This window comes from Cervus elaphus, chromosome 19 (genome assembly GCF_910594005.1).
Source record: "Cervus elaphus chromosome 19, mCerEla1.1, whole genome shotgun sequence".
In the NCBI taxonomy this organism is placed as follows: Eukaryota; Metazoa; Chordata; class Mammalia; order Artiodactyla; family Cervidae; genus Cervus; species Cervus elaphus.
The window spans coordinates 90,241,827-90,259,089 of record NC_057833.1 but is presented as its reverse complement, the minus strand read 5'-3'; the positions used below and the strand labels follow the sequence as shown (position 1 = coordinate 90,259,089).

The 17,263-nt window shown below is 40.4% G+C and overlaps 1 protein-coding gene across 1 annotated transcript in view; it reads right to left on the bottom strand.

The window, feature by feature from the left end:
* Nucleotides 1-3,235: 3,235 nt before the first annotated feature.
* Nucleotides 3,236-17,263, bottom strand: part of GRK7 (G protein-coupled receptor kinase 7) — a 36,283-nt gene continuing 22,255 nt past the window's right edge. Inside the window, exons 3-4 of the mRNA XM_043875469.1 lie at nt 14,229-14,503; nt 3,236-4,125 (exon numbers count right to left, since the gene is read on the bottom strand). Coding sequence (XP_043731404.1) covers nt 3,792-4,125; nt 14,229-14,503 — 609 coding nt within the window. The 3' untranslated portion in view covers nt 3,236-3,791. The remainder of the gene's footprint in view (nt 4,126-14,228; nt 14,504-17,263) is intronic.

Sequence of the window (17,263 nt, the reverse complement as noted above, 5' to 3'; positions counted from 1 at the left end):
ATTGTAACTTTTTTAAGAATAGGCAAGTACCACCCTTTTTCAAAAAAATCACTTCTTTCTTTTGATGAAACATCTGGTTGCATGTATCTAAGTTTGTTTTAAATATTTATTTATTTGGCTGTGCCAGGTCTTAGTTGCAGCACTTGGGATTTTTGATCTTTAGTTGTGGCATGGGAACTCTTAATTGTGGAATGTGGGATCTAGTTTCCAGACCAAGGATTGAACCTGGGTCCCCTGCATTGGGAGCTGGAAGCATGGAATCTTAGCCACTGGACCACCAGGAAAGTCCCATCTTACCTAGGTTTTGAATCCCACCCAGAACCTGAGCAGACTGCATAGCCTTTGCTTATTTCTCTCCAACATTTAATCTCTGAAATGAGGTCTCTCCTTCTCCTGCCCTGTCCTTGGAAAGACGAGCCAGCCTCCTTCACTCTGACTTGGCCCAGGTGAATCCCCACCTGGCAAATGATAGGCAGAAGGCCTAATATGGGCTGCCATGTCTCCACTTATTGCAATTAGATCTTTCTTCTGTTGTGTGTAAAGAACTACCTTCTCAACCACTCCCCGGGAACCAGCTCTCTTGCCTCTATTCCCTCCTCTGTAACTTTTTTTTTCTTCTTCTTCTTTTTCTTTTTTTTCTCCTCTGTAACTTTTAATGAAGATGTGGGTTCAGCTCTTGATAGTTTGTTCCTCAACCTAGAGTCATTTGACCTGCTGCTACTTCCTGACCATGATCTTCAATTTATTAGAGTGAGATGGCTGGATGGCATCACCGTTGCAATGGACATGAACTAGGGCAGACTTTGGGAGATGGTGAGGGACAGAGAGGCCTGGTGTGCTACGGTCCATGGGGTCACAAAAAGTCGGACACAACTGGGTGACTGAACAACAACAACACAGGCTATGTGCTTCCTATAAATTATTTCTATTATGTCTACTTCATGTCTTCTCAATAACCCTGCAAAGCTGTGTGACCTTGGAAAAGCTACAAAACATTTATGAGTATCAGTTTCCTCTTTGAAAATGTGAGTAATATACCCACAGAAATCTGCATTCTACATGACACCACATGGCCTTTCTTAGATGGTGGTCTTATTTCTCTACTGTGTCCCCAGCACTACCTAGTATAGGGCTCAGTTTAATTAGAGCTCAACACATACTTACCTGGTGACTGTTTGAATGTACTCCTGTGCCCAGTTATATCCAACTCTTTGTGGCCCCATGGACTGTAACCCACCAAGCTCCTCTGCCCATGAAATTTTCCAGACAAGAATGCTGGAGTGGGGTGCCAGGGGATCTTCCCGACCCAGGGCTCAAACCCGCTTCTTTTGAGTCTCCTGTATCGGCAGGCAAATTCTTACTCAATTATTTTCCTGAGTTACTTCTAAAAAGTGAAACAGATTTGCTTTTAAAGTTAATCGAGACAAGTAGGCATTCACATGAAAAAAATGAATGCAAGTAGACATCACTTTAAAAAAGTGTTTAATGCTTATAAAGCTATATCTTGAGATCTCTACTCTTGGAATGCTGTGGTTAATTAGGTTTCTGTTAACTGTTGATTAGTTTTTTGTTAAACAGACAGAAATTTTATCAAATTAATCAAAGTAATCTACTTTCTTGCTATAGGAAGAAGAATCTGGTGGACACACCTGTATATCGCTTGGGTGACTCTGTGGTGTCTCCAGGGTAGGGTTTGGAGCTTCAGGGAGCTCAGTGAGGATAGAGGATGAGCAGGAGTTCGAATGGCAGGTGTTCTAACCAGGACTCAATTCCCAGCGGGTTTCTTCCTCCTGGTTCTAGATATGATTGACTTTGTAGTTGAGTCTTATAGTTGAGGATTACTGTTAGGTGGATTCCAATTAACCAAAAGAATTTTTGCCAGTGTTTTTGTAATTTTTGACTCCCTTACTCAAGGGACAAAACTTTTAAAATAAGTTCAGCTAAGTTTCTCACCTTTGGGACAAAGGAGATTGCCTTATGCACACACACACACACACACACAATCACTCCAGATATATTTGTGTCAAATAAATATATTTATGTGTGTGTGTATATATATATCTCAGCCTTAAAATTCTTACTTTGGCTGTGCTTTTTATTTTGTTTTATTTTTTGGCTGTGCTTTTAAAAAAAAAATTTTTTGTTGTTGTTGTTTTATTTAGTTATTTGGCTATGCCAGGTCTCAATTGGAATCTTAGTTGCAGCATGTGGGATCAGTTCCCTGACCAGGGATCGAACCTGGGCACTGGGATCATGGTGTCTTAGTCACTGGACCACCAGGGAAATCCTGGCTGTGCTTTTGAGAAGTGCTAATTGGTGTGCTACTGGTAAAGAACCCACCTGCCAATGCAGGTGGAGACACAAGAGACGCAGGTTCAATCCCTGTGTCGGGAAGATCCCCTAAAGAAGGAAATGGCAACCTGTTCCAGTGTTCTTGCCTGGAAAATTCCATGGACAGAGAAACCCGGCAGGCTATAGTCCACAGGACCTCAGAGAATCAGACACGACTGAGCGATTAAGTACAATTCTCCTGTAGAGTGTTGGCTGGGCACCCTCTTGAATTGAAGGCCACCATTTGCTCAGATTAGTTTCAAGGCCCATGTTTCTCCTTTAGGTCTTGAAACAGTCAAGAGATCTACTTCCCAAGATATGTGTGAAGAACTAAAGTGTGCCTGGACAAGAAAATCTACAAGATGAATATAGATTATATTCACTTCATTTAAGTGCAATTGCCAAAGTTAGGCATTTTTTTTTTAGTATTTGGAAGCTTGCTATCAAAATGTCAGATTGGGGTTTTGAGTGACCCAAACAAGGATCCATATATAATAACATTTAAATCTACATGGCCGTAGATCCCAAACTTTGTTGCACACTGGTATTACCCGGAGAGCTTATGAAAATCTAGATGCCCAGGTTGTACCCCAGATCGATTAAAATCTGGCAGTGGGAGTTACACGTTAGTATTTTAAAAGACTTCTGGGTGATTCCAAAGTTCAGCAAAATTTGGGAAGCAATGGCATATGGAAGTATACAAGTAAGCAATTTGTAGAATACTACTGAAAGAACTCAATTTACAGAATACGTTAATCCACAGACATCATGTGTATCTATACTTAACATGCTTCAACATTATAATGGTAGAATATTTCAAAAATATGAAAAAGAGACATTCTGTAAATTAAAAATTATTTTGTGATCTGAAATAGTTCCAAAATATTACAATACACTCCTTTTATTTTTTTTTAAACAGGGGAGAAGGAAATCAGAAATATTTATTTTCAGGTTTAAAATCCTTGTCATAAGTACAGAAGCAGAGGAAGTGCTGAAAGATGAAAGGGAGAAAAGATATAAGCAAAGAAAAACTAAAATGATTATTTACTAAGAATTGCAAACGCTTATTTTTCTGAGCATACCCCAAAGCTCCATCCTCTGCTCCTAGGACTTGACGTCATTTTCAAGGGCATGATGGCGAAGGCTCAGGCTTTTACTTTATCAGAACAAATCTGAGGGCTCCTTTTCCCAGCACTCAGTGAAAACTGAGACAGTACTTTGTGAAGGAAGAAAGCAAGAATAAAGAAGTAAGGTAGGCAGGAAAAGAAGAAGGGAGGAAAGGAGGGAAGGAAGGAGAGAAAATATGTCCTAGTGGTGAGTTCGTTTGTTTTTTGAACTGTTTTGTAGTTGAGGTGCCCCTCCTGATTGATCAGTCCTCCACAACAGATTTTCATGTATTAGGAACATGCGAGGATTCTGTCAGCTGAGACTCCTGCTGCTGGTCTGGTAGAGAGAACAACTTATAATAACAAACATACACCAGACCTGGATGAACCCTCCCCACAACCTGCGGGCCTGTTGGGGTCATTCAGTTCTGCAAACAGTCCTGTTTCTATAATCTCTTCCTGCCAAGCTATGGGGACAGCACCTGTTGCAAATCTTTGAAAGAACTGCTTATCTTTATCGTCAAATTCAACTCCTCGAACCTCAGAGAAATCATCAATTTCATTGATGTCTTTGGCATAAACCACTGATGGGTCTGGCACAAATGGAGGTTCAACTAGGCCAGCTTCCAGGCGAGGAAAATTGATGGTTTTGAAGAAATGGTGTTTCCTGGGATCATCAGACTTTTCTCTGTGAAGAAAGGAGATGGTCAGCTTGAGACATAGTAACAAACCCAAAGAGGAGCTCTTCTAGCAACACAAAGCATGTGGTTATTCTTTTCCTAGAATTGCATTTCATTCTCATTGCAAAGATGATATAAAAAGAATAATTTAGAAAAATAACATCTTTAAAAATCACCCCACAATTCTACCATATGCATACAGTAGCATTTTCATTGTTTGTAGACCACTTTCACTTTAGATGGAATTTTTAGAGTCAAGCAGTTGGCATGGCTTTTGTTCATGGTGTTTCACGGAAACACCAGCAAAATTCAGTGGGGCCAGAACCTGCTTGCCTGCGACCTCCAGTCACATCCTCTTGCTTTGTTCTTCAGGGTCACAGAGAAGTTAAGCATGTCTTTCCTCACCTGATCACCACTTACATTTTAAAAGATGGCAGTCATATCTCCTTACTGTTGATATGACACAATTTCAAAGAACCCCACCTACCTCCCCCAACTGCCACAATAATCTTTAAAGACTTAACCCATCAGCAATTTTTAGTAGCATAAATGAGCATACATTTGGTACTCAAGACTATCATTATTTGTTTTCAAGCCCTTCTTCCCAGTGCTAGAAATTATTCTGGTATTTGCCTTAGAATAAGGGGGAAAAGTGTGTTTCTAGTTGTGTAACTTTTTCTATTATTTATCTTTTGCTGTGTAACAGATAGCCCCAACATTCAGTGACTTAAAACAACAAACGTTTGCTATTATCTCACAGTTTCTGTGGGGCAGGTATCTAGGCTTGGATAAACTGGGCACTTCTGGCTCAAGGTCTCCAGTGACATCACAGTAAAGCTATTGGTCAGGGCTGCGCTCTCATCTGAAGGTTGGACTAGTGGGTCGGTGATAGGGGTAATCTGCTTCCAAGCTCACTGACATGGTTACTGGAAAGTACCCGCCTCACCATGTGAGCCTCTTCTTTTTGTTACCTAATCTTGGAAATGACATCTCATTACTTCTACCCTCTTCTGTATGTTAGAAGCAAGTCAGTCAGCTCAGCCCATCCTTAAGGGAAGGGGTTACTCAAGGGTGTGGACGGCAAGAGGTGGAGATTTTGGGGGACTATGTCAAGGGTGGTCTACCATACACTTCTCTTGGTTCTTTTTTTTTTCTTTTTAAAGAAAGGTATTTATTTGCGGCATATGGGACATATTTTTTTAGTCGTGGTATGTAAGATCTAGTTCCGCAACCAGGGATTGAACCTGGGCCCTATGCATTGTGAGTGAGAAGGGACCATCAGGGAAGTGCCCTCTTGATTCTCTTTAAGTCCAAGTTTTCAAGACATGTTTAAAAAAGGCGGGGAGCTGTTTTGCGGTATCAGGTTCAAACGATTTTTTTCTCTTTCTTTTGTTGTTGTTCAGTCAGTTTTATCGAAGTATATTCAAGGAATGGGGGTTGGTATCGGATAGATTTTAAATGTGTCAGAACAAGACTAGAGCTAAAATTCTATTCAAGTATATCAGAAATGAACCTCAGGTCTGTATGTCTTGAAGACAACAGAGGAGTTAGGATGGGACCAGGTGCCATGAGAAAGCAGCTTGTATCACCTTGATGGCTGCTGGCAGGTATGAACGCACTGTACCAGAGGTCAAGAGGACACCTTTAAAGTCACTCTGAGCAGATTTAACTTGGATAAAAGAGAGCGCCCAGGGGCTCAGTAACCACGGGGAACTTGCCGAGCCAGTCTTCACATCAAGATGTACAGTTTTCTTATGCAGGAAACAGAAAGAAACTCACAAATCTAGACAACAGACCTGTGGTTGCAAGGGGTGGGGGGTGGATGGGGAGTTTGGGATTAGCAGATGCAAGCTGTTATATATAGAATGGATAAACAACATGGTCCTATTGGATAACATAGGGAACGATATTCAGTACCCTGTAATAAACCGTCATGGGAAAGAATATGAAAAGGAATATATTTATATATGTGTAACTGAATCACTTTGCTATATAGCAGAAATTAACAACATGCTGTAAATCAACTATATATCAATAGAGTGAACTTTTAAAAATGCATGATTGTCTCTTTTTTAAAAAAAATATTTATTTAGTTAGTTACTTTTGTTGTATTGGTTCTTAGTTGCTTGTGGCACAGGCAATCTTTGTTGCAGTGCACAGGCTCTAGAGTGCTCTGGCTTGGTTGTGAGATCTTAATTCCCTGACCAGGGATCAAACCTGTGTTCCCTGCATTGGAAGGCAAATTCTTAGCCACTGAGCCACCAGGGAAGTCCCCCAAAATGCACAGTTCTCAACTAACATCTCAACTAGGCCCAGATGGCCTTGGCTTGTCCATTAAGAATGGCCAACTGCTGCCTTTTTTGCAACTAGTCACAGATAGACAAGGAAATGATGGGCCACATTGAGGTTTTCCTCATGTTCCTCAACATCTCCCACCAGATGCCCCTAGAGTGCAGGGCCCATGCCTTTTGCCCCTTTCCAATAAATGCCTCTGGTTGTTGATGCTAACAACACAAGACTAGGCGCTCCAACTTCCGCTCCTTTCCCTCTGTATCAAGGCCACCATGGGGCTGATCACTTGATTCTTTGACACGAGTGATGTTTAGCCTCAGTTGTATAATTAGAAATAGTGTGAAGGTCAGTTGACTCTTAAACATTTCCCTGGCAGCTTTCTTTAGGTCTCTTTTATAAAATTTATTTTATTTTTTAAGTTTTATTTATTTGGTTATGCCGGGTCTTAGTTGCAGCACATGGGATCTTTAGTTGTCTCATGGGAGCTCCAGGCTCCCTGACCAGGGATTGAACCCAGGCCCTCTGCAGTGGGAGTGGGAATCTTAACCCCTGGGCCACTAGGGAAGTCCCTGTTCAGGGTTCTTTTGACGCATCATCATGCTGTGCCCTTGGACCAATAGAAGAGGCTATTGAAGAAAGCAACACCTTTTCTAATAGCCAGAACAGCAGCTCCAGGGAGACTTCTCCCGCTTATTAAATACACTTCAGAGCACTGACAGGGGCTCTTGTGTTACCAAACCCCACACAGATTACAATGGATTTTTTGGTAACAGTCAATGAACAAAAGATACCAGCTGCCCATACACAAGGACTGCACTGTGCGGTCTGGTCTGCCAAGAACCTGAATTGGCCCGAAACTGTGTCTTGGAGAAGCGCTTAAGTCAGAGACGTAACATGGTTATTTGTCCTTGTCTGCACTATCTGATCAGAATAAATCCCGCAAAGTACTTAAGTCTTCACTTTTTATTTTATTGGAAAACACCATAGTTGACCCTACCCGGCGTCCCTGTGAGATGATCAAAAAAGTTTTTGGCCTCTCTGCAAAGTTAACTCACAGACCCCACATAAAGGCAAAAGAGGAGAATCCCTTGAGTGATGTCTAAAAGAGCAGGGTTTTTAATTTCTTTCAAATGCTCGTGAATGCAACAGGGAGGGGGGCACTTGCCCTCTCCACTGTGTAATACTCTGTCTAGGCATTTGCTGCCTTTGGAGGATGCCCACGACATTAATCAAATGTTATTTAGTCTGAATGAATGTTTAAAAAATACAAAGAGTTGAAACGAAAATGTTGGAAGGTTTTCTCTTTCACTGAACAGCTGGTTTTTATATGCCTTCTCTCTGATGTTGTAAACAGTTTTTATTCAAAACAGTCACAACTGCTTTTTAAAAAGATTTTGCTTGACAGAGCAGCTTCAGGCCATGATATGGTGTTGTAAGGTTGGTCAATGTTTCATTTTATAGACTCAAAGTGTGCTTATAAAGTATTGAGATAGATTTTTATTCAAACACAAGTGGGTTGTGTTCCCTTCAGGGAAGTGATCTAAAGAGACTGTTCACTTCTTCCACTGCCTTGGCCACTGTTGACACATCCTCTCTCCACCCCACCTCCCCACCCGCCTCATGAGATCCAGAATGGTAGAGATGATCAGTGGTCACCATATTCAGTTCTCCTCTCCTCCTGCCTGGGCAGATAGAAGGCAATGTGTGAGACAGCCTCCTGGCTCTTAGGGCCCAAGGATTCTTTCTGGCTAACAGAAGTGTGTCTGAACTGACTTGTGAGGTGGGTCTGAGGCAGGACAAAGCTCCCAGGTTTTCTACATGCACTCGTGTTGCCATAGCAACCGAAAACCACAAGTTCCAATGGGGCTGAAAGTTGGAAGTAGCCTGGAGCTTTGAGTCACTGCTCTGGAAGGAAATAAGCTGGAGAACCACTGGACATATAAAGGACTTCGTGGGAATGAGAAATAATACTTTAAAGCTGTTGAGACTTTGGGATTTGCCTGTTATCACAACATGGCCTGTTCTGACCACATTAATACAACCATGTTGAAATCTACACAAGAAAATCACTTCCACAAAAAAAAAAAAAAAAAAAAAAGAAAATCACTTCCACATTTTAGTTCACATCAATGTAGGGTTTAATCTCATTTCAAAATACTCCTTTGTTAGTTTGGTTATCTTTGAAATGTTTTGAAAGTCATTATAAATACATTTTGTTTCACTATTTTAAAAAATCAGGTCAAAAATCAAAAGCCTGCCTCCATACAAAAGCATTGTGAGCTAAGGCAGCCTTGTTCCAGAGCCTCCATGACAACTACTCAGAGGATTTTAATTTCGCCCCCCAAGTTTTGGTAATGTTAAAAATCAGTCATATTACTTTATGGCTGTAACTTTCTATTTGTTATATGTTTTTAGATTTTGAAAATTCAGTCTAAGTAATTTAAGACACATAAGCTCATAGGTGAGTTAAAACATTATCTGATATCACTCTTAGGACTACTTAATAATTGCTATCACTTATTGAATAATTCCTAACATACATTATATCTAACCTCCCTGTTGGCTCAGATGGTAAAGAATCTAACCTTGTATACATTATATCTAAGCCTCAAAATATCCCACTGAGTGAGTTAGCATTCTTTAGAAAAACAGAACCAAAAGGATGTTGAAGGGGTCTGGAATGTACATCAGTGACATAAAAACTGGGCTTCCCTGATAACTCAGTTGGTAAAGAATCTGCCTGCAATGCGGGAGACCTGAGTTCGATCCCTGGGATTGGGAAGGCTACCCAACCCAGGTTCCCACTTCAGTATTCTGGCCTGGAGAATTCCATGGACTGTATAGACCACGGGGTCAAAAGCACTGGACACAACTGAGCTGCACTGCAGGTATTTGAGAGTCAGCAGATGCAGGTTTTGAAGTCCCCTTGTCTGCCTTTAAAATAAGCAGAGCCTTGGAAAAATACCTAACTCATAAATCCTCTTCCCAAGAGTTTCAGAGTTTTGAAATCAGGAAAGATTGACTCTTATCACCACTGAGAGAAGTCAGCACCACACCTAAATAGACATTGTCACAAAGATATCATATCTCCCATCTAGTCTCCTAAGGGCCATTTATCTTTCCTAAAAGTCAACTGCTCTCCCATAAGTGCCCTTCCCCCACCATTTCAAAGAAGTCAATTGTTTTCTGGGAAGTGACCTTCTCCCCATCCACCTTCCCTATTAGGATGGTGTGTAAGCCTGAAATTCTAACTGCTTCCTAGCCACAATTTTCTGTGAACTCTGTGTATGAATGTAAATAAAAACCTGTCTTTTCTCTTGTTAATCATCTTTTGGCATTTTAATTTTCAGGCCTCCATTCCTAAACCTAAGGAGGGTAGAAGAAAAGTTCTTTTCTCTCCTAGCAATATGTATATTATAAAGAGGAGGGGGTGTTATTTTAAAAAACTGGCTCCGGTGACTGTGGAGGTTTGGCAAGTTCGCATTCTGCAAGGTAGGCTGTGTGGCTGGAGACCCAGGGAAGAGGTGCAGTTCAAGTTCAAAGATGGTTTGCTGGCAAATTCCCTCTTCTCCCAGGGAAACCAGTTCTTTTCTATTAAGGCCTTCAAACAGCTACCAAGAGGCCCATTCACATAATGAAGAATAACCTGCTTTACTCATGTGTATATATGTTAATCTCGCCTAAAAATACCTGTACAGAAACATCTAGAATAATGTTTGATCAAATATCCGAGGACTGTGGCCTAGTCAAGTTGAGACATAAAATTAACCATCATACCCGCAAAAATCTCATTTTATATGTTAGGATATTGAGACTCAGAGAAAATGATTCAATTGCTGGGGGTAAAATGACCAGTATGTAGCAGAGCTGGGATGTAAGTCTATCTCTGTGACTTGAAAAATCTTGGTTTTCCCCCTACATAACACAATTACTTGCTGCCGAGGGTGCTATCATAGGTAAGCTTTTCTAATTTTTTTCTTCTAAAATATCTTGATCTTATTATTCCATTGTAAGCAATAAAACTTGACTTTTCTCGAAATTAATTTCAACTGTACTTAACATACCTGGAAACATCATATGTACTTATTAAATGTCTATTGACTGATTGATGATATTTTACAGAGATGTTTAAAAGGGGCAGAATTTCCCAGAACTACGGCTATCTGTACTGATGGCTTTTAAGTTTTACTTTTACTCATTTTTGAGTAGATAATTTGTTCACATAGCTTAAAATTCAAGAATTAATAAGTTTACCTAATGAAAATTGTTATTTTGTATCCCAGTCACCAGCTCTCTCAATTTCTCTCTTTTTAAAGTCAATCAATCCTGGGACTTCCCTGGCTATCCAGTGGTTAAGACTCCGTGCCTCCATTGCAGAGGGCATGGGTTTGAGCCCTGGCTGAGGAACTAAGATCCCATATGACACATGGAGAAGGCAATGGCAAACCACTTCAGTATGCTTGCCTTGAGAATCGCAGGAACAGTATGAAAAGGCAAAAAGATAGGACACTGAAAGATGAACTCCCCAGGTCGATGGGTGCCCAATATGCTACTGAAGAAGAATGGAGAAATAACTCCAGAAAGAAGGAAGAGATGGAGCCAAAGTGAAAACAACACTCAGTTGTGGATGTGACAGGTGATAGAAGTAAAGTTCAATGCTGCAAAGAGCAATATTGCATAGGAACCTGGAATGTTAGTTCCATGAATCAGGGTAAATTAGAAGTGGTCACACAGGAGATGGCAAGAGTGAACATCAACATTTTAGGAATCAGTGAACTAAAATGGACCAGGATAGGTGAATTTAATTCAGATGACCTACTGTGGGCAAGAAGCCCTTAGAAGAAATGGAGTAGCCCTTATAGTCAACAAAAGAGCCCAAAATGCAGTACTTGTGTGCAGTCTCAAAAATGACAGAATGATCTCTGTCTGTTTCCAAGGCAAACCATTCAGTATCACAGTAATCCAAGTCTATGCCCCGACCAGTAATGCTGAAGAAGCTGAAGTTGAACGGTTCTGTGAAGACCTACAAGATCTTCTAGAACTAACACCCAAAAAATATATCATTTTCATCATAGGGGACTGGAAGTCAAAAGTAGGAAGTCAAGAGATACCTGGAGTAACAGGCAAGTTTGGCCTTGGAATACGAAATGAAGCAGGGCAAAGGCTAACGGAGTTTTGCCAAGAGAACTCACTAGTCATAGCAAGCACCCTCTTCCAACAACATAAGAGAAAACACTACACATGGACATCACCAGATGGTCAATACTGAAATCAGATTGATTATATTCTTTGCAGCCAAAGATGGAGAAGCTCTATACAGTCAGCAAAAACAAGACTGGGAGCTGACAGTGGCACAGATTATGAACTATTTATTGCCAAATTCAGACTTAAATTGAAGGAAGTAGGGAAAACCACTAGACCATTCAGGTATGACCTAAATCAAATCCCTAACGATTATACAGTGGAAGTGACAAATAGATTCAAAGGATTAGATCTGATAGAGTGCCTGAAGAACTATGGATGAAGGTTCATGACATTATACAGGAGGCAGTGATCAAGACCATCCCCAAGAAAAAGAAATTCAAAAAGGCAAAATGGTTGTCTGAGGAGGCTTTATAAATATCTGAGAAAAGAAGAGAAGCTAAAGGCAAAGGAGAAAAGGAAAGATACATCCAGTTGAATACAGAGTTCCAAAAAATAGCAAGGAGAGATAAGAAAGTCTTCCTCAGTGACCAATGCTAAGAAATAGAGGAAAACAATAGAATGGTAAAGACTAGAGATCTCTTTAAGAAAATCAGAGATACCAAGGGAACATTTCATGCAAAAGATGGGCACAATAAAGGACAGAAATGGTATGGACCTAACAGAAGCAGAAGATATTAAGAAGAGTTGGCAAGAATACACAGAAGAACTATACAAAAAAGATCTTCATCACCCAGATAACCATGGTGATGTGATCACTCACCTAGAGTCAGATATCCTGGAATGTGAAGTCAAGTGGGCCTTAGGAAGCATCACTACAAACAAAGCTAGTGGAGGTGATGGAATTCCAGTTGAGCTGTTTCAAATCCTAAAATATGATGCTGTGAAAGCGCTGCACTCAATATGCCAGCAAATTTGGAAAACTCAGCAGCAGCCATAGGACTGGAAAAGGTCAGTTTTCATTTCAATCCCAAAGAGCAATGCCAAAGAATGCTCAAACTACCGCACAATTGCACTCATCTCACACACTAGCAAAGTAATGCTCAAAATTCTCCAAGCCAGTCTTCAAGAGTACGTGAACCATGAACTTCCAGATGTTCAAGCTGGATTTAGACAAGGCAGAGGAACCAGAGATCAAATTGCCAACATCTGTTGGATCATAGAAAAAGCAAGAGAATTCCAGAAAAACATCTACTTCTGCTTTATTGATTGCACCAAAGCCTTTGACTGTGTGGGTCACAGAAAACTGTGGAAAATTCTGAAAGAGATGGGAATACCAGACCACCTTACTTGCCTCCTGAGAAATCTGTATGCAGGTCAAGAAGCAACAATTAGTACCGGACGTGGAACAAGAGACTGGTTCCAAATTGGGAAAGGAGTACATCAAGGCTGTATATTGTCACCCTGCTTATTTAGCTTATATGCAGAGTGCATCATGAGAAATCCTGGACAAGCTGAAATCAAGATTGCAGGGAGAAATATCAATAACTTCAGATACACAGATGACACCACCCTTATGGCAGAAAGTGAAGAGGAACTAAACAGCCTCTTAATGAAAGTGAAAGAGGAGAGTGAAAAAGCTAGCTTAAAACTCAGTGTTCAAAAAAGGAAGATAATGGCATCCGGTCCATCACTTCACGGCAAATAGATGGGGAAATAATGGAAACAGTGAAAGACTTTATTTTCTTGGACTCCAAAATCACTGCAGATTGTGACTGCAGCCATGAAATTCAAAGACGCTTATTCCTTGGAAGAAAAGCAATGACCAACCTAGACAGCATATTAAAAAGCAGAGACATTCCTTTGCTGACAAAGGTCCAAGCCATGGTTTTTCCAGTAGTCATGTATGGATGTGAGAGTTAGACCATAAAGAAAACTGAGTGCCGAAGAACTGATGCTTTTGAATTGTGGTGTTGGAGAAGACTCTTGAGAGTCCCTTGGACTGCAAGGAGTTCCAACCAGTCCATCCTAAAAGAAATCAGTCATAAATATTCATTGGAAGGACTGATGATGAATCTGAAACTCCAATACTTTGGCCACCTGATGCAAAGAACTGACTCATTGGGAAAGACCCTGATGCTGGGAAAGATTGAAGGCAGAAGGAGAGGGGGACGACAGAGGAGATGGTTGGATGGCATCACCAACTCAATGGACATGAGTTTGAGCAAGCTCCGGGAGTTGGTGATGACAGGGAAGCCTGGTGTGCTGTAGTCCGCGGGGTCACAAAGAGTCAGACAGGACTGAGTGACTGAACTGAACTGATGACACACAGTGCGGCCAAAAGATAAAAATAAATTCAATCAATCCTATATATTCCTTGTATACTCTGCTTGAAATATTCTATGCAACTATTTGAATTATGTATTCTTTTTCTTCTTTTTAATTTATGCTGCTTTGCACTTCACCTTTTCACTTTAAAATGTATTTTGGAGACTGTTGGACATCAAGTGTTCATAGTATTTGAAAGTGTTGAAAATACTTAACCACACAATATGCAAATAATAAGAAGAAAATACTACTATTATGTAATACCAAGGCCTTATCATCAATCCAAAGTATTCTCCAAATCCCTGTGGCAAAGCTGACATCATTAATCATGTCTTTATATGATAGTTACCTGCTTCCTAAGCGTTGCTCTGGTGTCTTAGCCAAGAAGAGTCTGCAAATATCTTTTGCTTCCTCTGTGAAGTTACTGTGTTGGAATCTGACTTCCTCTTTCAGTGTCCTTTGCTTTAAATCCTCTTTACTGACTTTTTCCTTGTAATCTCTGAATGGTGTTCGTCCAGCAACCATTTCATAAATACTGCATCCCATTGCAAACCAATCCACAGGATAGGAATAACTTGCTTTTTCCATTAGGATTTCAGGAGCCATATAACCGTTGGTTCCAGCCTGTAACGCCCCAAGCAAAAAACAAAACAAAAACACTAATGTGAGTGTAACAGACACGGCTGATGCCTTCCCAATGCCCATTCTCCTTCTCTTTCCTTATTGAGGGCACCCTAATTTACTTGGAGTGGCCATGTGTCTAACCTGTTCTATTCCCCTACTTTCCCAATAGCCTCTGGGCAAGCCACGCAATGCATTTTAGCCAATGAGACATGAAGAGGACTTGGCTGCAGTGCATTATTAAGGAGAGAGATATGGTGACTCTTGAAGTGGGAAAATTAAGAGATCAAAATCAAACCTAGACTCTTTTAGTCTCCTCACTTCATCCTTAAGGTGAAAAATTCACATGGCTGTTGCTAAGAGCCCCTAAATTCTGCTTCTGCTTTTCATTCAAAGATAATAGAAAATTAGATGCATGACCTTTTAAAATGTAGAGCTCTTTAGTGATAATATTGTATGCTCACATAATGGTATCTAGTCTATGAGTTTTTTAGTCTATTTGGCATGTGATGATATTATTATCAGCCATCTTCACCTGTTTGTCTCTGCACTGAAAAATTAATACAAATATTTTAACCCAGAAAATTTCACACATGAAACTTCATTTAACATGAATGACTATATATTATAGGCACACTGCTACTGACAATATATATCAAATTATCATTGGGTTTATATATATATATGTGTATATATATATATATATTTTTTTTTTTTACAGGCTTCTCAGGTGACTCAGTGGTTAAAAAAAATCTGCCTGTCAATGCAAGAGATGCAGGTTTGATCCCTGGGTCAGAAAAATCGCCTGGAGAGGGAAAAGGCAACCCATCCCAGTATTTTTGTCTCAGAAATCCCATGGACAGAGGAGCCTGGCAGGCTACAGTCTATGGGATTGCAAAGAGTTGGACATTTCTGAGCAGCTGAGCCCACACAAAGGCATACATACACACGCGCACACACACATATATTACACATAACACACAATTTACCATCTTACCATTTTAAATGTTCAGTTCAACCAGTAAGTACATTCACATTGTGCAATGAATCTCCTAAACTCTTTTCATCTTTAAAAGCTGAAACTCTGTACCCATTAAACAACTCCCCATTGTCCCCACACCCCAAGCCCTGGCAGCTGCCATTCTACTTTCTGTCTCTATGAATTTGACCATTCTAGGTACCTCATATAAGTGGAATCACACAGCATCTGTCTCTTTGTAACTGAGCATAATTTCATTCATTCATTCAACAAGTACTTAATGAATACCTGCAACATATCTTGTAATTATAATGTATATATTTACATTAGAATGTGTTTTCACAAAAACCTAAGCTGCTTTTGATTAAAGTATAATGTATAACCTTTGCAGCACTTAAAAATGCAAACAACATCCTAAATGACAATAAGCACCTATTAATACAGAAAACATGAAAACATCAATTATTGACAGAGCTGTGAGAAACAGATGTGCCCTGAGATTTGACTCAGATTTTCAGGAGAGCGGTTAGACACAGAGCAATAGGAAAATGAGATTTATCTACCGTTCTTGTTCCGGAACCAGGTCACTTGGAGCAAGTAGCTCAAACAATTGACTCAGAAGAAAGGGAAAGAAATCTACATAAAGATGCTCATAGCGCCATTATGCCACAGGCTGGAAACACCCGATGCCTTTCAATAAAGACAACAGACCAGAGTCACATGTTAATACCAAGAAGTGTATATATGCAATGGGTTTTGCATACTGTTTGTAAATGTGAATTCAGTACATCAGAAAAAGTTGAAAAACGTTTTTGTTGTTCATTGGGTGACTTTTTTTTCTGTCTGGTTGCGTAAGTATATACACACACACACACACACACACACACACACATGCAGTCAATGTGAGCTCCATGGTGTGAGGAGCTCATGGGGCTGTGGGCTCACTCATTGTGGCACACAGGCTTAGGTGCTCCGTGGCATGTGGGATCTTCCCGGACCAGGTATCTAACCCATGTATCCTGCACTGCAAGGCTGATTCTTTTTTTTTTTTTTTTGCAAGGCGGATTCTTAACCACTGGGCCACCAGGTAAGCCCAAGTGTATGTTTCTTCTATATGCATGATGTATGTACTACCTTAGGAATATTAAATTTCATGGGTGATTTTTTTTTACATGGATAATAACAATGAAAAACACAAATAACCCAAGCACTAATTAGAAGTAATTGGCCCATGCAAGAAAATTCTGAAAGTGACTGGTCTGACAGGCTGGTCATGAGTCAGCATGACACCGCTGTTGTCATAGAAGTGGACATGTAATTTGGGTGACCTTATGTTCCGGTTTGCCTGGGATAGTCCCAGTTTACATCTGTTGTCCTGGCATCTTGTCTAGTGTTACATCTGCCCAGAACAAAAGGGTGCTGGAGGTCCTCTGAGGCCCAGGATACAGTCTTACTCATCTTTGTATCAAACCAGGTATTTACTCCCAAGTCTCCTTTCTTGCATGCCCTAAAACATGTTTGGTAGGTAAACAATAGTAACAATGGTAACCAGACGTTTTCCATTCAATATCCAACAAATATTTGTGGAGCCAACCCTGCAGTGATTTCTAGGGATACCAAGATATACAAGGCCTGGCCCCTGCCTTTGAGGATTTACAGGTTGGTGGAGACAGATCAAAAGGTTAATTCAATAAAAGAGAGTAAATGCCAAAACGGGAGTGGAAAACAAACAAAGGGAGGCCAGAGGGTGTGTGTGTGTGTTTGTGTGTTGGGGATATTTCACT